Source organism: Myotis daubentonii, chromosome 1 (genome assembly GCF_963259705.1).
Source record: "Myotis daubentonii chromosome 1, mMyoDau2.1, whole genome shotgun sequence".
NCBI lineage: Eukaryota > Metazoa > Chordata > Mammalia > Chiroptera > Vespertilionidae > Myotis > Myotis daubentonii.
Window position 1 is genome coordinate 132,263,385 of NC_081840.1, and position 27,383 is coordinate 132,290,767.

General features: G+C 40.5%; 1 protein-coding gene across 1 annotated transcript in view; it reads right to left on the reverse strand.

The window, feature by feature from the left end:
- Window positions 1-606: 606 nt before the first annotated feature.
- CUBN (cubilin) overlaps window positions 607-27,383 on the reverse strand; it is a 284,448-nt gene continuing 257,671 nt past the window's right edge. Inside the window, exons 60-67 of the mRNA XM_059660312.1 lie at window positions 24,273-24,481; window positions 15,987-16,149; window positions 15,441-15,646; window positions 10,662-10,809; window positions 9,573-9,754; window positions 6,147-6,312; window positions 4,427-4,662; window positions 607-1,087 (exon numbers count right to left, since the gene is read on the reverse strand). Coding sequence (XP_059516295.1) covers window positions 980-1,087; window positions 4,427-4,662; window positions 6,147-6,312; window positions 9,573-9,754; window positions 10,662-10,809; window positions 15,441-15,646; window positions 15,987-16,149; window positions 24,273-24,481 — 1,418 coding nt within the window. The 3' untranslated portion in view covers window positions 607-979. The remainder of the gene's footprint in view (window positions 1,088-4,426; window positions 4,663-6,146; window positions 6,313-9,572; window positions 9,755-10,661; window positions 10,810-15,440; window positions 15,647-15,986; window positions 16,150-24,272; window positions 24,482-27,383) is intronic.

Below are 27,383 nucleotides of genomic sequence, written 5' to 3' on the forward strand. Positions count from 1 at the left end.
TCATTCTCTTGTTCCCATGTTCTTAATAGGACCTAACTTTGCATATGTAACATAAAGTCTCTTGTTAAAGGCAGAAGAAAAGTTTGTAAAAGTGTTGTTCAACTATTTATAACGCCACGTATTATATTTTTAAACTGGTGGTACTTATGGAAACTGAAACAGAGAGAATTAAGTAAACACTTCTTAACTGGTAGAACTAAATCTGAATGCAGCAGCTTGGCTACAGTGTTCTTTCCCTGAAGGATTCATACTTAAATGTAAAAATTCAACTTGAAAATTTGTATACACCTACATCTTATAGTGAATGAACAAAAATAGATAGAGGCAAAGAAGCATCGAACAGACTGTCAAACTACAGCGTAAAGGTAGGGGAGGGTTGGAGAGGTTAGAGATCAGCCAAAGGAGTTGTATGCATGCATATAAGCATAACCAACAGCCACAAGACACCTGGGGGGGGGGGGGGCAAGTGCCGAGGGGGAGGGGAGGCCGCGGGGAGGTCAATGGGGGAAAAGAAAGAGAGAGAGAGAGAGAGATATGTACTACTATTTGTAATACCTTAAGCAATAAAAAAATAAAAAATGAAAAGTTAAAAATGAATGCAGCATATTTGTGTACAATTCAAGTTTATTACACATAATTTGACATTCACAGTAAAAATCACACCTCTGTTTTATCATTTATGTTTGAAAATTTACAGCACATATACTATAATCATTTCCAACTCTTTAGGGAATTTTAGAAAGTTTCAGCTCAAATATTAGAATTAAGGATGATGAGCACAGCCAAAATTAAAGAAGCTATGTTCTACATTTTTAAAAATGTACAAATATTGATTCCACACATTCTTTGGTGAAAAACAAGTGTTAAAGTTACTCTCAGTGGCATAGGCAGGGTCACGGATCAGGATGGCAGAACTCTGTCCAGGGCGATGTCGGAGGCTCCTGCAGATGAGCCACGGTGCTGAATCAGTGTGGCGCCCTCAGCTGTCCCAGGTTAGCTGTATTGCTGATGGCCGCACTGCATATTCTGCATGAAATTCTACGAAGACCCGATGTGAGGAGGCCACAAAGGGAGCTATGTTAGTGTCCTAAAATTGAAAAAAAAAAAGTAACAAGTTATATTATTCACAAATCTGAACCTTTTTCAAAAAATGTTAACATACTAAAAGGTACTACAAAAAGCAGTAACAAAATTACAGTAAATTGTTAAATATGTCTAGAAGTAATCTTGCTAGGAATTAATATACATACTTTATAGAAGAATATTACTGGTGTTAGGGGTTGAAGGGAAATGGGGTGTTATGAATATAGTTTACTGGGGTCGTTGGGGGTAATGAAAATGTTTAAAATTGGTTGTAGTGATGATAGCTACACAACTTTCAGTCTAATAAAACTATTGAATTATACACTTTAAGTAGATGAATTGCATGGTATGTGAATTATATCTCAGAATAATTGTCATTAAAAATTGAATTTCCATCCTAGCTGGTTTGACTCAGTAGTTAGAGCGTCAGCCTGTGGACTGAAAGGTCTCAGGTTCAATTCAGGTCAAGGGCACATACCTCGGTTGCAGGCTCGATCCCCAAGTGCAGGAGGCAACCAATTGATGTATTTCACGTCAATGTTTCTCTCTCTGTGTCTCTCCTTCTCCCTTTTATTCTGTCTAAGAATCAACAGGGGGAAAATATCCTCGGGTGAGTATTAACAACACAAAAAATTGAATTTCCAATTCAAGTTCTTACTAAAATTTTAATTTTTCTAATGAAAACACATACTTATATCTGCAACCGAAACAGTCATGTAAGTAAAGTATGCAACTCTCTCCCCTTAATATCTATAGTTTTCTTTGGGGATTTATTTTCATTTCCCTTTCTGTGGAACAATGCGTGTTTGGGGATGAGGTCTCAGCTTTCTCCCATTTCCTAATCATTTAACAAATATTTTCCTGGTATCAAGAGACTTCCATGTTGCAGGCACTTTTTTTTTTTAGCACTGGAGTTATAAAAAAATGAGCCAAATGGACAAAAGGTCTTGTTCTCATGAGCTACATTCTAGTCCAGGCAGGCCCTTAAATCTTCCACTCACGTCATGAGCTACATTCTAAATGGGAGTAGGTGAACTGTGAGCCAAATATGTCAGTAAACTATACAGTGGGTTGAGATTCCTTGCAGTTTGGAATCTGGCCTCCATTCTACTGAGCCTCACTGCATCAATTCTCCCAAAGACTCATCAAAGGCAGACATTTCCAAGACAGTGAATTATTCAAGTGAGTACAGCACAGAGAATATTTTCCCAAAGAGATATATATCAAGGTATATTCAATATTGCATATTTCTGCATGCATGCAATTTTGTCTTTCCATTTTAATCTCCCAAATTTTTCAATTATTATTTTACTTTAACAAACTAGTGTGAATAGTTAACCCAAGTTTTAAGTCTTCTTTGATTCTCCGAATTTTTCCTGTTATTCTTTCATGTTTAGATTTTGTTACTTAGGTTAACAATCTAAGGAGTGGCTTTTATCACTCTGGAAGTAAACTGATTTTATTGAACTTGAAATACTAAAGAAATCAGTTGTATCTGTAATTTTAAAAAGAAAACAATTATACTTAAAATGATGTCCTAATTTATCAAAGAAAATGTAAAACTGGTGAAATATAAATACCCACAATTTTAAAAAAACCTGACATATCTAATTATAGACTTTGACTTAGTGTGCCATTAATTTAAATGACAGTTAAGTTCTACCCTCAGTTTTCTTTTATCTGCAAAGTCCTGCTTATCCTTGTTCTTCCCACATCACTGAATTACCTCTGTGGGGAGCAAATGGGATTGTATGTTTGAAAGTCACTGAAAACAAAACAAAGCCAAGCAGATACTAAATAATGGTGTTGTTAAAGGTGACCTCTTTTTTCCCCTTTTGAAATGTTTATGACTTTCAAATAAATTCTAAGACCTAGTCAGTCTCTGAATTTGAAATGTGACACATTGACTGGCTTCTCTTTTCTGTCAATCCCCTGAGAATAACAGGGATTCAGTATCTACTGGCCAAGTGACTAAGACTGCTCCCAGGTGATTAACTCTGTACATAAGGATACAGCTAAAGAGAGTTTTTCACAGTATTGTCTATAAACCAGAGAGGATTCATCAAATAAATTAGGTGGTACCTGTGCAATAGAATCCTCATCCAATGATTAAATATGATACCCCAGTGTTTTTATTGGTATAAGATGGTAATGATATTTTGGTAAGTGAAAAATCCATATAACAAAACAGTATAAAATATATTGTGCATCTGCAAATATACTCAAAAAGTGTTTTTAAAAGAATGCATAGGAGAATTCCCAGGGCTTTGGAAAATCATTTATTTTCTGATAATTCTGAAAATAAACATTTGATAATTTTACAAATCATGTTATATATTTTTTTAAAAAAAAGCTATCTAGATTGCCCAGCTGGCATGGCTCAGTGGTTTGAGCATGGACCTATGAAACAAGAGGTCACGGTTCGATTCCCAATCAGGGCACATGCCTGGGTTGTGGGCTCAATTTCCAGTGTAGGACATGCAGAGGGCAGCTGATCAATGATACTCTCTCATCGTTGATGTTTCTATTTCCCTATCCCTTTCTGAAATCAATAAAAATATATTTTGAAAAAAACTATGTAGATTTCCAAATGACATAATTCTCAGTCAGGTTTGGTTAGAAAGCCTAAGTGACTAAAAAGTAGAACAGTGAGAAGTAGATACCCTCCCATCAGCAATCACATTTGCTTACTTGAAAGCTCTGTTAGTATCTACTTTCAGTAAAACGAGAGGGCAATGCAGGCACATGCAAACAGTGTTGAGTCAATGTCAGAAATCTACCAGTCCATCAGAACTTTGCAAAAACTATCAAACGCCTGGTCACCAGACCAATCTTTAATATCTGTGTCTTCTTCAAAGAATCTGCACAATTTTCAACAAGAAGTATATGAAATGGAGCCAGGCACCTAAATTTTCTGAAGTCCTAATCATGCAGAAACAAATGCGGGTATTCAACCTTTAGTGGTGCATTGAAATGGAACTTTTAAAAAACAATGTGCCACACCTCCTCCCCCAGAAATTCTGATTTAGTAGGTGTGTGTACTGGAAGGCTGCAATTAATAACTGTAACAGCATAGGTGATTCCTATGTAAAAACTGTGTAACTGTATGTAATTCCGATGCACGGTTGGGTTTGGAAACTATATTACTATTAATTTAATGCAATGACCACTAGGTGGCACTCATTCTCCCCCAAATAGAAAGAAAAATCTGAAAACTGTGCGGAATATGTAACAGTACATTGTGCTTTGTACTTTGCATGTGTCTGCCTGTAAAAGTGTATGCTGAGTTACTTTCATTATTTAAACATAAGAAATGGGAATTTGAAAATCTTGCTCTACTCACTGTGCCACAATATGGTCCGGAGGATGGAGAATTAACATCTGGCCCATCATAGAGTAGAAGATAGTTCTGGACACAGTCTCCAGGATCGTCAATGCTGATGAAGTAAAAGTTGACGGTGACAAGTCTTCCAGCAGGAGCGGCGATGGCCCATTCACAGTGAGTGTGGTTTGGGTAAGTGCCCGGATAGCCAGGGCTGGTGAAGGAGCCATGGTCGCCAGAAAGAGTTCCACCACAGCCTGCAAGAAAGAATTGCAGGAAATTTGATTCAACAAGGAAGAAAACAGTTGGAGTCCTTTAGTGCATTTGTAAGGCGATAAGATGGGGCTGTTGTTTCCTTAAGGTGCTGAGACCCTCTGCAAGAGCAGTGGAGGGGGAGACCCTTTTCCTGTTTCTCCTTTGAGCTAAGTCCCTCCCACTCCCTCACCACCAGGCTGCCCCCCAAGCCTCCCCCACCCCTTTCTGCACCACATCTTCCTTTCCCTCTATCATGACTTAGGGGCAGCTTCCTCTACGTCAGTTCTGTGAAAATGGTGGGCTGCAAACACAATGGGAAAACCGAAAACTAGATTAGGTAACTGTAGGGGAGAGTAATTGAAGTAGTTGTGTACTTTTTATGATAGAGTTCTCCATAAGCAGTGAGTTCTTACAATGATGTGGGTGAAATAAAAGTGAAATTTCAGGGCTGAACAGAAAACATGTTACTGGATGTTTGGGCAGTAATTATTATAAAAGTGACTTGACTGGGCTTATCATTGGCAGTTCCAAGACTGACATACTTAAAGCCAAAAAAGGTAAGTGTTGGTGTTAATTTGTTTATTTGTATACTATCATTATTCAGACCAGATAGCCTTGGGTATCCAGATATGGTGCGGCACAGGAGGAAGATACATGGCATGACAAAACAAATGGGCTGGGTTCTGACCACTGGCATCTGGTCCTGCCTCCACCACAATCTACTGGTAGCTCTGCGTGTTAGGCAACTCGTTAGTTCCGTGTTGTATGTCCTCATCTGTGAAATTAGGGCATTGAAGCTCATCTTTAAGTATCTTTAGGCGCCAAGATTCCATTACCTATGATTGTCTTGACAGAACCCTTTTCTTGTTCCTCAGTGTATTTAAAATGTCATTTTTATCATTCTTATTTTGAAAGTTTTTAGGTATCTTGAGGACATGTCACAAAGTATTCTTTCTCTTTTGAGTTTAAAGATAATGACATGACTTAAATTTCCTTCATTATCTGATAAACAAACCAATCAAAGATGCAGAAAGGTACTTATTGCCCTGAAAAAGCAATTAACTTCCAGGACTGCCCAGAAATGGCAGGAGCTGCCCAAAGCACAGCTGCTTATGTACGCACAAGGATGGGGTTATAATGTGCCTTTTTTTAAAAACTTTTCCTTTTAATTCTCAGAGAACTACCTTGATGATTAACTCAAAAGTAAAAAATATGACAAAATCAGAATTTATAAAGGAATTTTTAAAATCTTTATACTATATGTAAATGTATATTCTTTAACATATAATAATCTACAGAAATGAGTAAAAGTAGAATTAAACAGAATCTTTGTACGTTCATTGTTAAAAATCTCTACTTTTATCAGAAAATAATCAAGTATACAGATGGCTAAAAAGATAGGTCACTTTTAATGGTCTTTTTCTATTAGGCACATTATGTTTTTCTCACCTACATTGCTTTACCACACAAAGTGCAAATGTCTTACCAGAGGGGGATGAGGTCCAGATAATTTCATATCCACGACTGGAAGTTGCACTATCACTCTTAAATCGCAGGTACAGTTCATTATTTTGAGAGAAGATAGGATTTGGCAACAGAGTTCCACAATATGTGCCGAGTAATGGCGAACTGCTATCACTTCCATTTCTTACCTTTAAAAATGAGTCATGAATTATTATCCTTGAGTATGTTATACTTCTTTGATTTATCATTCCTACACATTAGCATATAATCTATAATAATAAAAGCATAATATGCTAATTAGATCGGACAGCAGGATGTCATTCCGGGTGTCCGTCAGGATGAAGCCGTGGCTGCGGGGGCCGAGGCAGAGGCAGTTAGGGGTGATCAAGTAGGCAGGCAGAGGTGGTTAGGGGCGATGAGGTAGGCAGACAGAGTGGTTAGGGGCAATCAGGCAGGCAGGCAGAGTGGTTAGGGGTGATAAGGCAGCCCAGTGAGCAGTTAGGGGGGATAAGGCAGGCAGGTGAGTGGTTAGGGGAGATCAGGCAGGTAGGGAGAGTGGTTAGGGGCAATCAGGCAGGCAGGCTGAGTGGTTAGCAGTGATCAGGCTGACAGGCTGAGTGGTTAGGGGTGATCAGGCAGGCAGGTGAGCAGTTAGGGGTGATAAGGCAGTTAGGCAAGTGGTTAGGGGCAATCAGGCAGGCAGATGAGTAGTTAGGGGTGATCAGGCAGGCAGACAGAGTGGTTAGGGGTGATAAGGCAGGCAGGCAGCAGGGTTAGGGATGATCAGGCAGGCAGGCAGGTGAGAGGTTTGGAGCCAGTAGTCCCAGATTGTGAGAGGGATGTCCGACTGCCGGTTTAGGCCCGATCCCGCAGCGGGATCGGGCCTAAACCGGCAGTCAGACATCCCCTGAGGGGTCCCAGATTATGAGATGGTGCAGGCCAGGCTGAAGGACCCCGACCCCATGCACAAATTTTGTGCACATGCCTCTAGTAAAGCATATAATGTTCAAACAAAAGAAATTTCTATATGAAAAAAGGAGACAACTCAATTGACAAAATTTCTTACTGTTAAGATATATTTTTAAAATACATTTTGCAGCTGACTAGATTTTTTTTTTAATTCACTGCATGGAGTAAACACACAGAAAACCAGGAAGCGAGTCAACATGTCTATAACCACATACACACTGTGAACTTAGCCTCGTTCTGTCCTCAGGCCTGGCTCCTCCTGTGCCTTTGAGGAGGATTCCAGGCAAAGCAGAGGTGATGGTTTTATTAATATAGGTACTCAGAATCTTGGACGTTCCTCCTTTATAATTTTGTAGTTTAACCTTTGGTCCACTGCTGATTGTTCTAAGTCATAGCGTGTCTTCAGAGGTCCAGGGGCTCATCTTGCTGGGTGTGTTAACCTGCAGAGTTTCCTTTTAGGTCTATGTAGTAGCCAACCGAGGGAATAATGCCTCTCTGGTGCTTTTTGGAGTGCCTGGCCATGGACAGAGTAGCCAGTTATCTACCAGGAGACAGAGACGGGTGCCAATCCAAGGATGCTGGAGGACCAGATGTGCCATCACAATACTCCTGGCTTTGGGCCTTTTTCCTGTTGATTATCTTTAAGAAAGCTGATGCTCTGAGAGATGAGCAAGGTATTGATTCCCACGGAACATGCTAGTGACTTATTCTATACATTTTTCTCTTCGCAGGAACCATGAGAGTGGTAGACATTTCCAGGACATTAGAGGACCCTGAGAAGAGAGGGTCTCAAAGATCTGAAGACAAATGCAAATTCCAAATGTGATCTAGGGCTTGGCCTTTGAGTTGATTAATACAGTTGGGATCCTCAGAAATTTCTGTTCCTGCCATAGCTAACCGATGGAATGCCGAGGTTTGCTGGGATGGCTGCCACATAAACTATGCCACGATCTTCCCACCAACAACCAGATGCAGCTGCACTTCACAGACCTAAGTAGCAGTTTCCTGTTTTTGTTCGTAGGACAAGAAGTTTCAGACCCATTTCTATGGGATAAGGAAGGACAGCTGGGAGGAGAAGTCCTCATCCGTCAGTGCTCGAGAGCTGGCCTTCACTCCCAGCGGACAAAGGCAAAGGAAAAACACTAACTCCAGTCAGTGATGATCAACTCAGGCTTGAGGTGAGCAGGATGTAGCTTCAGTGGGATTCCAAAATGACCGGGTAGTCTGTCCTTCTGGGTATCCCACTCCTCCCCTCCTTTCTGCTTTGAGCTTCATACAAATGTTTAGATTCCATGGTGTGTGAGGTACATAAGTCTGAGTTGAACACCCTGATTGACACAAACAGTACTGTATTTCTCTCCTCGACTCCTCCCTGCCACATCCCTCTCCTCCAGTTTCCTACCAGGGCAAGTATTCCCCATGGAAAAGGCAGGAGCTTCCTCCCACTACTTGTCACATTATAGGTTAAGAATATTCATCAACAAAGGACTTAGACCAGCGGTTCTCAACCTGTGGGTCAAGACCCCTTTGGTGGTCGAACGACCCTTTCACAGGAGCCGCCTAAGATCATCCTGCATATCAGATATTTACATTACAATTCATAACAGTAGCAACATTACAGATATGAAGTAGCAACGAAAATAATTTTATGGTTGGGTCACAACATGAGGAACTGTATTAAAAAGACCAGAAGGTTGAGAACCACTGACTTAGATGAATTCTGAGCTTTCCAGGAAAATTAAACTCCATAGCAGATGTAAAGGAGTGAACAAACCTTATGGAAACCTTACTGCAGACTCCAAGAGAGCAGAGAATTCAGCATCCTCTGTGCAGACCACTTTATTTCCTCAGAATGAATTCATTTTCCACAGAGCTTGTAAAGGACACCCAGGGGAGCTCTGGGACTTTCATGGCAAAATAGAGGCATTGGGCTACATACACAGCCTGCACCAGTTATGGCCTCATTCAGAACATCTTCCCATGAATAACAACACCACAGTCCTTCTCACTTCCACAACGTGGGTGATGTTGGGGCAGAAAGGGCGCAGAGGGCGCTCTGCTGGTGCCCCGGGAATCACGGGCATCACAGAGGGGCAAGAGCTGGAGGAGCATGCCTCTGCTTGCTCCAGGCCCAGGAGGCTGCTCTCTTGTGTTTGGGGAGGAGTGGAGGGTGGAAGGAGGACGCGAAGCTTCAAGAAGCTTTCTCTGTCCCCCACGTGACTCTGTTAGTCCTTCTCACATCCTGTGGGAGTTGACTATTTTCTGCCTGGCCTTCCCACTGGACCATGTGCTTCCTGGGAGCCCTATTGCATTTCTGGTGCCTGGCCATAGGAGACTTATGGAGTGAAATAATAAGAAATAAATTAATGAAATGAGTAAGGGATATATTTTTAGCAGCAGCAGAGAAAAAGGTGAAAAACTTGAAGTGATCCATCATCTTTTAAATAATTCATTTGCATGAGATCCAAATGTATGTTACCTCCAAGAAGTCATGTCTGCATTCACTTGAGTCCTCAATGCCAAAGGAGTGGAAGAAGAGGGAAATGGAGTGGTTCTGTGGGGCTGTGAGAGTAACAGTGCAATCCATGTCATTGTTATAATTAGCGGGCCATCCGGGGCTCTTCAGATTGCCAAACGCCTTTTTATAGTTTCTGTTACAACCTTAGATAAAAAAAAAATCACAATTAATGTATGTATCCCAATAGTTAGTGTTCTTTCAACCTGACAGGAATAATTCAAGAAATGACTAAATTTAAACACTTTAGAAAAAAACTAACCCAGCCTCTGCATCTACTTTTGAGGTCACTGAGATCCCCGAGGGGAGGTGAAGGGCACAGGGAGCAAATGCTACGCAGGGTCTTGGCAACAGGAAACACCCCCAGGTGAAATGTGAAATAGGAGCCCTCACCTTTAAAGATGAATATTCTAGAATTCTCTGTGCTTTTTCTGATCACACTGAGGTGGTTGGCTGACATTTAGACTCACGAATAAAGTCTTTACCTCCAAGACAGAGTCTTGTATGAGGATTTCCCTTTAATGGGTTATTTGTTCTGATTGAACTGGCAAATTGCTGTTCTTAACCATTTTTGGTGAAAACACCGTAGTGTTTTTATTTGTTTGTTTTAATCAAAGGCAGTGTTAGTTTTAATCAAGGTTGGAATGAACATGAAAGAAAATGTTCTTTGAAAATAAACTTCTCAGTTTTAGTAATCCAATAGCCTTTCAAAGCTTCCTGGTTTTGACAAAATATGTTCTAAGCTACAGTGATTTCTATGAATGTTCAAGTGGATAACTAATAAAATAACATATAATTTTAAATTGTTAACTATGTGAACTTTGAAGAGTATGCTGACATTCTAAACATTTGAATTAGTATTATATTAGCTTGACCTCCTCGGAAACCAGCTTTAGTAACTTGCTAAATTGGGCCTGGTTTCTAGTGAAGAGTCTCACCTCATATGGGTGTGGCTCAAGTTAACAAGCCCTAATTTACCCTCAGGAGTCCATTCCAGTAATAATTATACTGATGGAAGATGTTCGGTACAAAAGATAAAGTTCCAGGGCTCACCTGCAATCTGATAGGTAAAACTCACTCTAGAGTTGTCATTAAAAACTTCGGACTTGAAAGTGACAATGGCAGTGCTCATAGAAGAATAAAACGTCGGCACAGCTGAAGCATTTCTGCCACAGAGGTGAATCCTTGCATTTCCACTGCTCTGAAAAGAAATGGAAGCCAAATCACATTATATTTTGCTTCAAAAGAAGATAGGCCATAGCAGAAATGAAATGCATATGAAAGTGTGCTTCAATATTCAGCCATGGAAACTAGTTATATTGTTTGACACTTGGCAATAAGACTGGCATTAGCCTTAGAATCCACAACTGTCTCACATTCTCTAAGGGAGAGGAAGTAGGGGAGGTCAAGTTTATGTTGAAATCACCAGACAGATAAGTTGCCTCCTGAAAATGAGACCATGCTCCTCTCTTCATAGCCAAGGCCTGTGCCCTTGCTCTGAGCACAGTGCTGTCCAAGCGAACTACAGTTCGTCTACTTGTATCAAAGTCAGGGCATCTGTTGCCTCTCACACAGATATGCCTCTAATACCTATAATTCTTAAACATCTGAAAGGCTCACTCCCCACTCCTGCTGCAAACTCCTAGTACCGATCTGAGCTTCTACCCCACAATGCCTCCTGCTGTTGGTCCTTTCCTAAACTCCCCTATTGTATACTTGAACTTTAATTGCATTGTTAACCATTCCTGTACACATCCTTAGCCTTGAGTGATACCTGGGTCTCCATCAGTCTCCTGGTAGAGGCCATTCTTTCCCACAGTCCACAGTTTACTGAGTAAGAATGAGGGGTGGGAGGAAGGGCAGGGATCCCCAGGCTGCTCTCTGCAGCCTATGTCCTTGCATCAAAGCTAGTTCTCCTTTGAGAGTCTCCACATCTGGCCGAAGATACTCTCTGACACTTATCATTATTCTCACTTTCTTCCTGGTTACTTCCCTTCCTTAATTAAAGACTTGTGGTATTTTAGCTCAGAGTCATTTTATGAGCACTTGGAGGTTTCAGTGTTCTTACAGAGAACCCATTAAATATCCTAATTTGCATTCCTTAATACCACTGACTTTCATCGCTACTCTCTGTGGTTGCCAACTCCGAAGCCAGTTATCCAGGCAGACCTTTTTATTATCTGCAATGCCTCCACCACATGATTCTTTCATGATCTTCCAACTATATCTTCTCTTTCTACTTTTGGACACCCTGAGAGTTTCAGTTTTTCTGTTATCAGTTGATTTATTAACTTTTCTCCCTCCCTACTCATGCTGAAACCGTTTGTTATTTCCTTTATTCATTCAGCTGAATTATTTATTCATGACAAATATAGGGTCTTTTATGAGGCTAATCTAGCTGCCATTATAATACAGAACTGTCTGGTGCCCTGTGAGTAGCATGTCTGCACCCAGTGGGAAATTTGGATTCATGAAGCAATGGGAAATAGAAAGAGCTTTAACTAAAGGGTTTTGTTTGGTTCTAAGTCCTTCCAGGAAGGGTACCACTGGGATATACAAATAGTGTTCTGATAGCCAATGGGATGATGATAACCTAGCATCTTGACCACCATGGGATAATAGGATATACCTCAGTGTCTGTGCTTTGTAATAATTCAGCAAATCTGGTGTCTGCTCAGCAGCCAGTAGTTCTCAAACCTCTCTCCAATTGGAGTCAGCCTCCACCAAGATACATGTGCAATACAGGGGACCCGGATATAGAATGAGGAGGACTTGAAAACTCAGAAGTGACAGATTGGATCCTCTTCTATTGCCAGCCAGCACATGGGGGTTTGAATATGACCCTCCTAAAATTAACTTGGGTAGATTAACTAATCTCCTCACACTGTAGGCATTCCCAAGTGTTCCCCCAGGCATCCGTCCTCTGTTCCCAACTCCTCACTTTACAGTTCCCTGGATAATCTCATTACTCTCATTGTTTTAACTACTGACTCATATGATGATGACAACCAAATCTTCAAACCATCTCTATCACACTTTTATGTCCAACTGTCTCCTCAATAACTTATCCCATCGGAATTTGGACTTTTTTTTAAACCAAAACAACTCCTCCCTACTTTTTCTCTCTTGCATTACCATAAATATAGTCCCAATAGAGTGGGGCTAAATGGCCTCTTTTTAAAAATATATTTTTTGCCAAAACCAGCTCGGCTCAGTGGATAGAGAGTCGGCCTGCAGACTGAAAGGTCCCAGGTTCGATTCCGGTCAAGGGCATGTACCTGAGTTGTGGGCACATCCCCGGTAGGAGATGTGCAGGAGGCAGCTGATCGATGTTTCTCTCTCATCAATGTTTCTAACTCTCTATCTCTCTCCCTTCCTCTCTGTAAAAAATCAATAAAATATATTTAAAAATATATATATATTTTTTAGTGATTTCAGAGAGAGGAAGGGAGAGGTAGAAACAACACTAATGAGAGAGAATCACTGATCGGCCACCTCTTGCACACCCCACCCTGGGGGTCAAGCCCGAAACCTGAGTATGTGCCCTGACCATGGTCGAATCATGACCTCCCAGTTCATCAACACTCAACCACTGAGCCATGCCAGCCAGGCTCAATGGCCTCTTCATTCATTTCCCTGTGTTTGCATTGACCCCTTCATCTCACCCTACACTTAGATTCCACTAATTACAGAAGTGTTTCTCCAAGCATGGCCCATGGAACACCAGAATCAGAACACCAGAGATGCTCATCAAAAACTAATAGTAATGGAAAAATTAAGATACCTAGGAATAAACTTAACTAAGGAGGTAAAAGACCTGTACTCGGAAAACTACAGGACATTGAAAAAAGATAGAGGAAGACATAAACAAATGGAAGAACATACCATGTTCGTGGATTGGTAGATTCAACATCATTAAAATATTCATACTACCCAAAACAATCTACAAATTCAATGCAATCCCCATTAAAATATCAACAGCATACTTCAAAGATCTAGAACAAACTCTCCAAAAATTCATCTGGAATAAACAAACAAACAAACAAACAAAACAAAACAACAACAACAACAACAACAAAACGAATAGCCACAGTAATCCTGAGAAAGAAGAACAAAGTTGGAGGGATCACAATACCAGATATCAAGTTATATTACCAAGCCACTGTTCTCAAAACTGCCTGGTACTGGCACATGAACAGACATATAGACCAATGGAACAGAACAGAGAACCCAGAAATCGACCCAAGTCATTATGCTCAATTAATATTTGACAAAGGAGGCAAGAGCATATAATGGAGTCAAGACAGTCTCTTCAATAAAAATTCTGGGAAATTTGGTCAGATATATGCAAAAAAGTGAAACTACATCACCAACTTACACCATACACAAAAACAAACTCAAAAAGGCTAAAGGACTTAAATGTAAAACAGGAAACCATAAAAATCCTACAAGACTCCATAGGCAGCAAAATAGAGGACGTATGTTGTAGCAAAATCTTTACCAACACAGCTCCTAGGGCAGTGGAGACTAAGGGGAAAATAAACAAATAGGACTACCTCAATATTAAAAGCTTCTGCACAGCAGAAGAAACTATCAACAAAACAAGAAAGCCCACTGCATGGGAGAACATATTTGCTAATGATATTTCAGATAAGAGTTTAATCTTCAAAGTTTACAGGGAACTCATACAACTTAACAAAAGGAAGATAAATGATCCAATCAAAAAATGGGCATAGAACCTAAATAGACACTTTTTGAAAGAGGACATACAGAAGGCCCAGAGACATATGAAAACATGCTTAAAGTCATTAATCATCTGAGAGATGCAAATCAAAATGACAATGAGATGCCATCTCACACCTGTCAGAATGGCTATCATCAACAAATCAACAAACGACAAGTGCTGGAGAGGATGTGGAGAAAAAGGAGCCCTGCTGCACTGCTGGTGGGAATGCAGACTGGTGCAGCCACTATGGAAGACAGTATGGAGTTTTCTCAAAAAGTTAAAAATGGAACTCCCATTTGGAGAAACCAGAAACACCAATCAGAAAGGATATATGCACCCCTATGTTCATAGCAGCACAATTTACAATAGCTAAGATTTGGAAACAACCTAAATGCCCATCAACAGATGAGTGGATTAAAAAACTCTGGTACATCTACACAATGAAATACTACACTGCTATAAAAAAGAAGGAACTTTTACCATTTGCAACAGCATGGATGGAACTGGAGGCATTATGCTAAGTGAAATAAGCCAGTCAGAGAAAGATAAATATCACATGATCTCACTCATATGTAGGATATAATGGTCAACATAATTTGATGAACAAGAATAGATCCAGAGACAAATGGCAGGGGAGCGGGGGCGGTTAGAGAGCAACCAAAGGACTTGTATGCATGCATATTAGCATAACCAAGATGAAGGCTTGCCTGGGGTGGGAATGGCTTGGGGTGGGGGGGTTAATCGGAGAAAAAGGAGACATATGTAAAACTTTAGACAATAAGTAAAAAAAAAATACATAAACCTAAAAAAATTCACAGTAATGGGTGCTATGTGGGGGAATCATTCTCTGAGAGAGAGGCCCAGGGGTATGCACCTGTATAAGGATACCCAGATGTTCCTTATGCTCATGAAAGTCTGAGAGTTCCTGACCTAAGGACCACATTCAAATTTCTCAACACCTAAATAGAGGGTTTGTGTATAGCTAAAAAACACATTAAGCTAGGAGAAATTTTGACAATTTATTTCATTATTCATACTTCAAGTGTTATGCAAGTACTGGTAAAAAGGTCACTAGATGTGAATGCCATTCACACTGTAATGATTACCTCCGGTGTGTCCTGAAACTCCAAGTAATTCTGGTGGCAGTCCCGCGACTGCAGCTGGAATGCCCACACGGTTATCTCGACCTGCTGATGCGGAGGAGCTTCGAAGACCCACGTGCAGGTGGAAAGTGGGGCATCTGGGTTTGATGCATTGGGTGACGAAATATTTTGTGGGGTCCAAGTTGCATTATATGTTCCACCACAAGTCACTGAGATGGGAAAAAAGAACAATTTTCAAGACAAATTTTACTCATGTCTCATCACACATGCAATATTTAAAATTCTGCCTTCTCTACCCCTCCAGCCAAAGGAATTATATTTACATCGATCACTCCGTGAAGAATTTAGAATATATATTGTTGGCTAAGAATTGTACCAGATTTATACTCTGAATTAAACATAGAGTAAGTAAGTACTAAACATGGTGTTTAGTAATTGACATTGAACTTAGATGATAATTAACACCGAGTTTAAATATAAGTGTGACATTATTTTTAGTGCATAAGTACACATGTTTCATAATATATAAAAATGTCTCCATTTACTCACTGTCGATGAAGGTATATGTGGCATTAAATCCTTCCCTTTCTAAACTTATGTCACTGACAAATTGAACTGTCAGGAAGTTCCCAGAAGAGACAAAGGGAGCGGGTACAGTGGAACCACAGAATGTTCCGGCCAGCTTGGCATTTTCACTCTCCCCGTCATATAACTGAAAGGAAAATAGTTCATTAGTTCTCCATTATTCACCAAGAAGTTGAAAATTTTATACTAAAATGGATGGGAAGTCCCAATAAGTCATGATTAAGAATCTTACATTGATGTTCTTAGAGCTAGTTTTAATTTAGGAACAGAATAGTTATTAAATTGAATATAATATAAAACGAGTTTCAGTAAAAACCTGATACAATGTCTAAAAAGTTTTTTCTGATTGTGAAAGCAATATATGATTTTAAAAATAATGTGTCATTACAGTCAGCAAACCCACCACTACCCTCACATCCACTCACTATGGTGCAGGTCCCAGCCTTGCCTGGGTCCTCAACATGTCAGCCAGAGGAAACAGTTAAAATGCAAGTCGGGCCATATATATTCTGCTAAGAACCCTCCTCACTGCTTCCCATCCACTCAGTACAAAGGCCACGCCATGAAAGTGGCCTCGAAGGCCTAACAGAATCTGCTCTCCACCCCACCCCTGACCTTTTCACTCTATATCCTACTGTCTCCGCTTTGTTTCCTCTGCTCCCTGAGCACAGAGGCCCGCAGCTGCTTCCTGTCTGCCGCCTGCATTGTTCCCTCTGCCTGACCACTCTTTTAGATGGCATCCTTCCCATCATTCTCTTCTGTCTTTCTTGTGTTCTGTTTTCTTTAGCGCATGCAGTTCCTCTACACACGGTACATGTTAGTTATGTTACTCTCTTCCGTTCTGAAGGAAGTGAAAGATCTATGAAAGCACAGGTTGCTGTTTGTTCTGTGCACTGCAAGTCCCATTTTTAGAAGAGTGTCTGGCACAGGAGAGGAACTCAATAAAGAGCTAATAAATAAGTCCTCTCTCCCAATACCCACCCCTGCAACCCTGTTCTCTCCCTGACTTCTTTATATCAATGAACGGCTCTAAGCTACAACTTGAGTCATCCTTGGTTCCTGCCTCTCTCCTCTACCCGGCTTCTATTCCACTCGCCTTCAAAATCGATCCCAGAGGGCTCCGTCTCCACTGTCGCCAGCATCTCCTTCACCTTTGTTCTTGTAATACCTTCCTGACAGATGTGTTTAGCCAGAGCAGCCAGAGTGTTCTCCATTGAGCTGCCTGAGTGTTCTCAAACTTAAATCAGATCATGCTCCTGCTCGGCCTAAAATGCTCCAGGGGATTCGCACTGCATTTAATGTAAAACCAAACTCTATGGGGCTTGCAAGCCCCTACCTGGTCTGGCCTGGGCCTGCCTCAGCCTTCCTCCAACTTCCCGGCTCCCTGTAGTTCCTCCATCCCAGGACGAGTTCCTACCCAACTCTTGGAAGGACCTCAGCTCTCGGACAGACCACACTCAAGGGATCTCAGCTCAAATGTCTCTTTTTGAGAGAGGCCAAGCCAATCTAATGTGGCCCTCCCCCTCTTCTATTTTCTTATTATAATAAAAATGTATCTTATTTGTTGCTTATTTATTTTTTCTCCCAACAAGATCGTAAATGCCATGCGTGGGAAGGCTAATTATTCACGTGGTATCACCAGTACCCAGAATAAGTCGACAAACTCCTGTTGAAATAGTGGGTACTTGGATTTCTGTCAATTACTAGAAAACTGTTTTCTCCAGCTCAGTAATCATGGTATTTCTAAAATCAGTATGTGTGTAGATGTAAATATTGAATTTCTAAAAGAACTGTGGTGTGCTATAAGCCTGAGAATAGACTTGACAACTGACTTAGTTTAAAATGTTAGGAATATATAAAATAGAAATGGATAGAGTAATTTAACAGTGAACAGAAGAAAGGACAGACCACTAGATGGCACTGTCTCACCTGCTTGAACACGATTTTAGTAAATTTAGAGCCAGAAGAGATTCAAGAGTTAAGCCATGTATCCCCCCTCACTTTATAAAAGAGTAGTTTGGTCAAATTTTAGCTAATGTACTTTTTCAGGTAAGTAAGTTAAACTTCTATTAGAAACATTGCTGCCTTTATCAGCACATTCATATTAGCAGCACTTTTATTCTATGTACTGTGTGCCTCGCCTCTGTGCTAGTCCTATGTATACAACGATTATAATGCCCTTTCCACACATTCAAGACACTAATTTTACACTGACAAATTAGTGGTAGAAAGAGATCCATAAATTAAATATACATATATATCTGTGTATGAATTATATATAAAATATAGAAAATAAGTGCTACAATGAAATAGTAATGTAATAGGGGAACCCAGATGATGGAGTCAGGAAAGACCTCACACAGATATTTGTTTGAACTATTATTTAAAATTAAGAACTGTATACATATATGCCTATCCATGGACACAGACAATAGTGTGGTGAAGGCCTGGGGTGGGGCAGGGGCTGGGAAGAAGGGCAAAGGGGGGGAAACCAGGCAGGATGTGCATTTGTAATACTGTCAACAATAAACACACACACACACACACACACACACACACACACACACACAGTAGGTGGAGCCCTTCCAGTCCTATGGAAGAGGAAGCAGATGGAAGGCGATGCAGAAAGCCTCGGGAGTACTGAAGGCATGGCATGTCTCAACAGCTCGCCACCTTTTGATGTGCCTGGAGATTAGGGTGAGAGAATTGGGATTGGGAAACACATTGGGACAAGACTGAAGTTCTATATGCTTCATGCTAAGGAGTTTGCATCTTCTCCTGTGGAAGTTATAAGATCTGATTTGGGTTTTGAATAAATAGCTGGTAAAAGTGATGGAAGGTAATTGCATAATGCCTGGCTTTGAGCTGATGTTTGCATTTGTTCATTCACTGCCACAATAAGATTTCTCTTAATTGAGTTGAAATAGACAGGTTGTGGCCTCTGGACAACTGACATGGGCTCCTGGACTCTTGGCAGCCGAAGCCAACATTTTTTCATCTGCCATCCCATTCGCTGATAATGCTAAATCTCCACTGTGGACTTCTGCAGGGGTTCCAGAGTGTGCGACAGGAGGCGCACTGCACAGTGCTGGAGATGGGGACATTCGGACCAGGACAGGGGTGGTGCCCTTGGGACCTGCACAATCATTGCTGCTGCTGATTGCATACTGGGTGCATATGTGGCCTGGCACCAGGGCTTCAGACCTGGAGCTTAAGTTATGTTCTAAGTCTTGTGGCTGTAGATGAGTTCTGAGAAGAACTCTATGTTTTCTCAGCTTTTAAAACTCTTTGATAGTGGAGCACATTAGAATCTACTTAAGATCCCGAAGGAATTGCACAAAAAATTTAGGGGAAGACAGCCTCTACCTACAATGACTGAAAGATCCTGCACTTTACCCAGCCATTAATTTGAGCCAAGAAGAAAGTGGGGAAGGAAGTGTTTGAATGTTAATTTCTGTGAACTTTAATGCTAAAGGGCAAGAGACTTTGATAGTGGACTTTCTTTCCCATTTAATTTTATTTCAGACACTAATTTTCTTAGAACTTTATCTTTTAATATTTTCCTGGGAATTAGATAACAGGAAGATTTTTATATTCTTATTTGGAGCATCTCTACATTGCCTCTTACAAATTCCTTAACTTCATTGAGAAGCCTCTGTTAGAATCCACGGGCCAACATGCCAGGGCAAAATTTGGGATGGGAAACAGAGCACAGTGACTTTTCAAGTTTAGGGCTGAACTCTAATCATTTCAGAACCTTCTGGGGAAAATGTCATCCTGGTCCCCGTGGTTTCAGGAAGAGCCAAAAGAAGCATTTAGAATCAGCTCTATAAATGCAGGAATTTTTACAACACAATTTTTAGAATTACTACTAGTAGTAGTATGGTATTTTATCTTGATGTTCTTTTCCAGTACTCAAAATAGTATCTGGAACATAATGGGTGCTCAAATAAATATTTATCCCATGAATGGATGAGTGAATGAATGAACAGTAGTAGGTACTGCCTCATAAGGATGGGAACCTGGTGCCTGGATAGATTGCTGATCTTCTTCCCAGAGGTGAACAACCCACTCTCCAGTGGCTGACCACAGACTGAACGGGGAAGCCCAGTGGGTTAAGATAGATGTTCTCAATGGGGCGGAACTGCTCCCTGGGGAGTGCTTTGCGAAGAACGTGTGGTGTTTTGTGGTCATCACAATAACCTGGCACTCTAACTGGCATTTACCACTCAGCAGTCATATGGCAGGATCCCATCTTATAATTCACAGGAGAGTTCTGCAAAGTGAAGGTTTACTCTATGTCCAACATTATTGAATGTCCTGCCAGACATTTGTGTATAAAAAACTGTTTCTAATTATTTGATCCGAGAACCTAAACCCATCCAATATTCAAACATAAAAATATTTTTGCACAGCTTTAATATTCACCAAATTCCCAAAAATGCAATTGCTGTGTAAGTTGAAGGGTAGTTTTTGTTTTCTTTACAACTGTTTTATTTTAGTTTTATCATTATTTAGAAATTCATATTGCAGATGGTGATACTGCTACTCCATTTACGTTACAAGTGCAGCCCACCCATATTAGTTTAAACTTAAACTTTTATATCTGCCATGATTCCACATACTATAGAAGAATCTGACTATGTTATCACTTGACTTAGTGTAGTTGTATCAGAGAATTGATAACATTGAAATCTGCACTATTTTATATACTTTCCTTTTATTTCTCCTTTTCATTGCAGTTAGTACATTATATTGATTTATGAAACTACTAGAGGCCTGGTGCATGAAAATCCATGCACTCAGGGGGTTTCCTCAGCCTGGACTACGCCCTCTCGCAGTCCAGGACCCCTCAGGGGATGTCCAACTGCCGAGGAGGCGGAAGAGGCTCCCACCACCACTGCTGTGCTTGCAGCCATCAGCCAGGCTTGTGGCATAGCAGTGCTCCCGCTGTGGGCGTGTACTGACCACCAAGGGGCGGCTCCTGCTTTGAGCGCCTGCCCCCTGGTGGTCAGTGCGCATCATAGTGACCAGTTGTTCAGCCGTTAGGGTCAATTTGCATATTACCCTTTTATTATATAGGATGTATATGGGGAGGCTATAGCATAGATGACTGTCTTTAGATGGTCAAGGAAGTATTACAAAGTATTGGTGGGAATGTTAGGAAGAAGCCATCTCCTTTTGGCTAGTTCCATATTTCCTGAGAGACGCGTCAGCCAGGGTACCGGTTCTGAGCCCTCTCTGCCATTTTACTCACTGCTCACCACAGAGGAGTCTCAGCCAATCGGCAAGCTGGTGTCCAGAAGCTGGGCCTGCTCTGCATAGCTCGCAGCCTCTCTGACTTGCCTTCTCCTCGCAGCCAGCCTCACACAGGAAGCTTGCTTTTGTGATGTTCCTCCAAAGCCCAGCTCAGCCATCCCATGTAGGAAGCCTTTCCTGACCCCAAAATGACATCAACCATTCTCGCTTCTGTTCTGCTTTCCTATGTGGCCCATATTTGTCATTTTGTCATGTTGTCTGATTTATGTCTGTCTCCTCACTCTTCAGTTTCTTGAGGAACTGTATTTTTACTTTTCCACCTCTTGAGTGCAGGGGACAATGCCCAGCATGTAATGATGCCACGTGACTCTTTATGGAATGGATGTGATGTTAACTTCAGCACATCACTCAGTGACATACACAGTTCACTGCATATTTGAATAACCTTCCAAATCAACCCTTTAAAAAATAGTTATATAATTACAGATGAATAATAGAATTGGCAAGTTTTCACTTGTATATCTACCTACTGAATTGAATTGTTAGCTTTTCTCAAGAGTGATTTGATTATAATATCCAAAAAACAATCTAAAAGGAATCAAAAGTCCCATTTATCACAGAGAATCTCTGTCATAAAGACCCCTCCAGGCTTCCCATTCCAAGGGGCGCTCTTTTATCTGCCCATTTCGTATAAGCTGAAAAATTACCAAGTGAGGAAAATTGCTTTCCCAAGAAGTAAAATAAGGGTAGATCTGAACAGATGGTTTTTTATTATATCTAAAAGCTAGAAAGTAACTCTTTGTTTTCAATATTGCTATTTCTGTCTTAAAGTTACTATTGTTTTAATGACATTATCAAATCACAATCTCTTATATGGAAATGGACCTCGAGAATAAATCCTATCAACCTTCCCAGCAGAACCAAGCCCAAACACCCTTTATGAATTTATACTTAAAATAATGTAAATGCAAATCAATTATTTTTAATATTTTAAGAAAAGGAGATTGTACAGCCTCATGCCTTCTATAATTTTACAAAGGGGAAAATAAAGAAATAACTTTTTTTACAAATTATATGTCAGGCATAGTGCTGAACAGTCTAGCATACATTATCCTCAAAATAGCTTTGCAAAATAGGTATGATTATGTGATTTTTTTGGTTTTTTTAGTAGATGCAGTGATAAGAATCAAGGAGACAAAATTTGTAAGGTGGCAAAATTAGGTTTGCGTGCATGTTATTTGTCTCTATCACTTAGTACCTTTCTGTAGAATCAAGGTATCTTTCCCTAAAATCAAGATACCTTTGAACTTTCTTGAACATTAGCTGTTCTGCTGTTCCCGGCCATTTTGGTCTCATTTCAGAAAGGAACAATTCAATCTGAACTGACATTTCTTTCTAGCTCTAGGTTTTCAAGAACTCCCTCTGATCTTGCTCCTGTGTCAATACTTTATTTAAAGTTGTCATCCAATCTAATGAGTTTTTCCTTCATCTTAACCTTTCCCGGCCTCTAATTTACCACTTAAACGCATTGACCACCCATCCTTGGTAAAGGCTCTCTCCTTGACTTCGCTGATACTATGCATTCCTGGTTGTTGTTGTTTTCCATGACTCATGTTTCTTGTCTTTTGTTCTCCAGTTGCCTCACTGTGAACCTTTCATGGAGTTGAGTGGGACCCTGGCTGTCTAGCTCGAGGCTGTCCCCCTAAATGAAAGCACCGTTTTCCCTGATTTCAGAAGGGCTCTTCTGCTCTCTCCCCTCTGCTCTGTTCTCTTGCTGGAGCTCTGTCCTCTGCCCACAGGCAATGCCATTTGTCTGCCCTGCTATGACCCAACCTGCCCCGATCCTTCACAAAAAGCATGTTCTCTTCCTAATAGCACTGACATTCTTCTACTCTAAGAGGCTTGGGGCTTATCACAGTGAAATATGAGACAGTATATAATTAAGGGCACAAGTGTGTACTCCACCTATGACTTTTTATTCTCTGTTTAAAACCACATACACACACACAGACACACACACACTATTTCTTTAAAGTTTAACGTGATTTTGAACTTAAAAGTTTCTCTTGCACCAGACTTGTCAGCTCTACCATCTCTATGCCCTGCTGACATAAAGGTAGTCTCACCTTGGGGCCCTAACTCCAGACACCCTCTGTGGCCATTTACCTGGAATCCTGATTCCAGATTAGACTTCTACAATTCTGTTCAATTTGGATTTTAATGAGATTTTGGAACTAAGCTATTTTCCACATCTAAAGGTAATATGAAAAGTAAGTCTATATACTTTAAAAGTAGATGAGGGGTTGTTTTTTATATGCAGGGTTTACCAAAGCTCCTTTGAGTATCTCTTTCTATACAAGCTTACTCCACAGATCATCTCCTTATGAGACATGGTTAAACAGTGAATCTTAAAGCTAATGTTAGAAGCCACCCAAAGTTTTTGAGTCTTCCATAGTAAAGATTAATTTGATATAAAGATAGAGCATCTGTTATATTATCCTATATAATAAAAGGCTAATATGCAAATCGACCGAACGGTGGAATGACCTGTCACTATGATGTGCACTGACCACCAGGGGGCAGACGCTCAACACAGGAGCTGCCCCCTGGTGGTCAGTGCACTCCCACAGGTGGAGTGCCGCTCAGCTAGAAGCCAGGCTCATGGCTGGTGAGTGCAGCTGTGGTGGCGGAAGCTTCTCCTGCCTCCAAGGCAGTGCTAAAGATGTCAGGGAGCGGGCCTAAGCCATCAGTCGGACATCCCCCGTGGGCTCCTGTACTGTAAGAGGGTGCAGGCCGGGCTGAGAGACCCCCCACCTCCATGCATGAATTTCATGTACCCGGGCCTCTAGTACATTATATCATTGAAGTATAGTTCATTTTAAAAATTAGCAGTACACACAATTTTCAAAACCTCCTGTATGGCATAAAGTGGAATATACCATATGAAAGTCTGGATTAGAATACTTCTGTAGAGAAATATAATAGCCTTACCTTTACATAGTCATAAATGCATCTTTGCAAAGCAGATGCTGACTCCAGAGCAAATGTATTGAAGGTGAGTTTAATGAGTTTGTTTACAGGGGCAATTATGAACCATATGCAGTTTAAATTCTTGTCATATCTTCCATTTGCATCAGAATCAGGAGAGGCAAAGGTGCCATTGGAGCCCATTAGATAGCCACCACATCCTTGTTGAGGCCCTGTGTCAAAATAAAGGCATCACTAAGCAAACCGAGAGGAACACATCTTAGTTTCCACATGGAGGCTTTTAAAATTCATATTTTTTCTACTTTCTCTCAATGTTTATAACTATTGTCAGACTGTTCCCTGAGCTTCAGTGGGCTTGTGCAGGTGCTGTTGCTACTGGCCTTAACTTCTCCATTACCTAGTTCCTCTCCACTCCTCTCAATCTCTTTCTTCTCACTCACACAGAGTTGCTTAGAAAAGCGGGGAATCAGAGTTGGTTCTATGCATTTTTAGACCTGCTGACGTGATTTATTAAAGCCTTTTCTAGCCTTGAAAAATCCAATTTTCTAGAAAATAGTGTTTTGCATAATGAAACTGGTGGAAACTGTGAACATGTTTTATTTTTATGTTTTGCTTTTATGAACACTATCCAGTTGAAAACTGAATTTATGAAGAATTTACCCAACATGCCAAGAAAATTGGCTCCCAACAAACCTTTTATTTAAATAATCTGTCAGAAAGAGGCTGAGAGGCATTTAGCACTTCCAGTTTATACCAAACCACATTCTAAATTTAATTTTCCCTTTTCCAGAAAAAAAGAAGAGCTAAAGAAGACCACCAGTGAAGAAAATAGTCTACTTTTAAATAAAAATTTTGAAATTTAGACTAAAACGAGAGGGATAAAAAAGTACCCATGAGATGACTAAATGATTTACTATGAAAAAATATGGAAAATCCTCAGAACATTGGATTTAGTTTCATCCACTCCACAGCCAAAGTCAATGCCTCAGAAAAGATTTAAGAAGGAAGAAACACTATGGACAATTTCAACAGAAATAGTGAGGATGTTGTAAGAGGACTAGGGATTAAATACTAGAACTAATGTCCATAAATTTTGCATTCTACATAAACATAGATCATTACTACTTTCAAAATTAAATTTCACTGACTTTGGTCTTCATTTATTATTCTTATTCCATTTATTTTGCTGTTAATAGTGAAAGGGTTGCTTTCAACATTAGGGGGCGCTAAGATTTTGGACTTGGCAGGAAATGCGCACAATGGCAGCCCTCCTCAGAGGCAAAGGCTATCAACCTATAGTGTTGTTCAGGACTGAGGCATTATTTAGTGCAGTGGTTCTCAACCTTGGCTGTGAGGCCCAGAAATCAGGATTTTAAAAAGATTCCCAGGTGATTCTAATGTGCAGCCAAGGTTGAGGACCACTGATTTAGGAGGTCAGACTGCCTTGTCCACCGCTCCTAACTCAGGTCAAACTATAGATTATGGGCACAATCAGATGTTTTCTGGAGCTGAAATTCTTCCAAAGGCCCAGTTTCTGATATTTTTCCATATGGTGGTATCTAGGACAAAATTATTCTGAAACCAAAGCAATGTGCAGTGCTTCATGGTATAATTCTAATAATTCTTTTCATATTAAATAGGCTTGCAAACTAAAAAAGAATTGGAGTTTGCACAGCTTTTATTTTAGTATTGCTACTTAAGGAAACCACTTAAGCTTATTGACATGCATAGCAGGGGAGAACAATTACGGTATTAATGAATTGATACATTTATTTATTAATTCAATAACTGTTGTTTTAATAGTGAAGGAAATATATTTAGTACTGAAGTGTGAAAAAGATGAATAGTAGTCCAGGAGCAATGCTATGAATAGATAAATAATGAGAGCCCAATTTAGAAACTGATAGGTGCCATAAAGGAGGCAGGAAAGTCCTATGAGTTTAGCAAGAAGGGGAAATTACCTCAGGCTATGAGGATCTAGAATGCTCAAGGAGGAGGTGGCATCTGATCTGGGTTTTGAAGGATAAATAAGACAAGATCAGGCAGAGATGGGCTTGGTGCTGGCAATTCCAGGCTGACAGCACCTCATAACCAAAGGTACATATAATTTATATTATATGCTTAGAAGAGCAAAATTCTGTTTGTGAAAACAACAGAGTACATGAAAGAGAATAATGAGAAGGTTAGAAAACAGGATGGGCTGTTCTATAGAGGGCCTCAAATGTCAGAGTACAGAATTTGACATTTAGACTTTTTTTCTGTGGACAATGGGGTCCACTTGAAAGTCTTTTGTCAGAGGAGTGGTAGGGTCAGAATGTACTTTCTAGTCAAGTCTGATCTAAAATTGTATCTGGTAGTAGTGTTTACATGTAGGGGAACAGGACTGGAGGAGGTGACACCAGGTAAGAGGACATTGCCCATTCAGGGCTGGAGGTAGCAAGGGCAATAAAGACTTGGAGGTTTTCATACAGGAAAATGATGCTGGTTGGCTTAATTCTATTACTACATCAGCTCCAAAAAACTAAATACTGTTTTTAAAAATTCAAGTTATATATTTTATCACTACTTGTTTATTGTTATTAATAAGTTACTAAGGGCAGAATGATAACTGTAAAAAGTGGGGACAGTAAGTGCCATTAAACACACTTATCATACAACTAATGGCCCTGTGCATGAATCCGTGCGCAAGTAGCTCACTGCTGCTTGCCTCAGCTGGCCACCCTGCCTACCGCCGCTCATAGCTCTCCACCACATGTAGCTCACTGTCCCGCCCTCCTGTAGCTCTCCACCTCTTGTAGCTCGCTGCCCAGCCCTCCTGCTGTTCGGTCGTTAGATGACAGTGTCGTGACTAATTTGCATATTACCCTATTATAAGTATAGGTACTATTACTACCACCACCACTACTACTGCTGTCATAAGACAGAAACACGCTTCTTCCTCCAAGGAACGCCAGAGCAAAAATCCATAAATCATTGGCATGTATTGGCATAGATTGAGTGGTAGACTGAATGATTCTTAATCCTTCAATCCCTCTGTCATCGGTTTCTCTCTTTGAAGTGCACTAGAATGGCGGAGGATATTTTTCTGCCCACTTGATGTTAGGCTTGGTCATA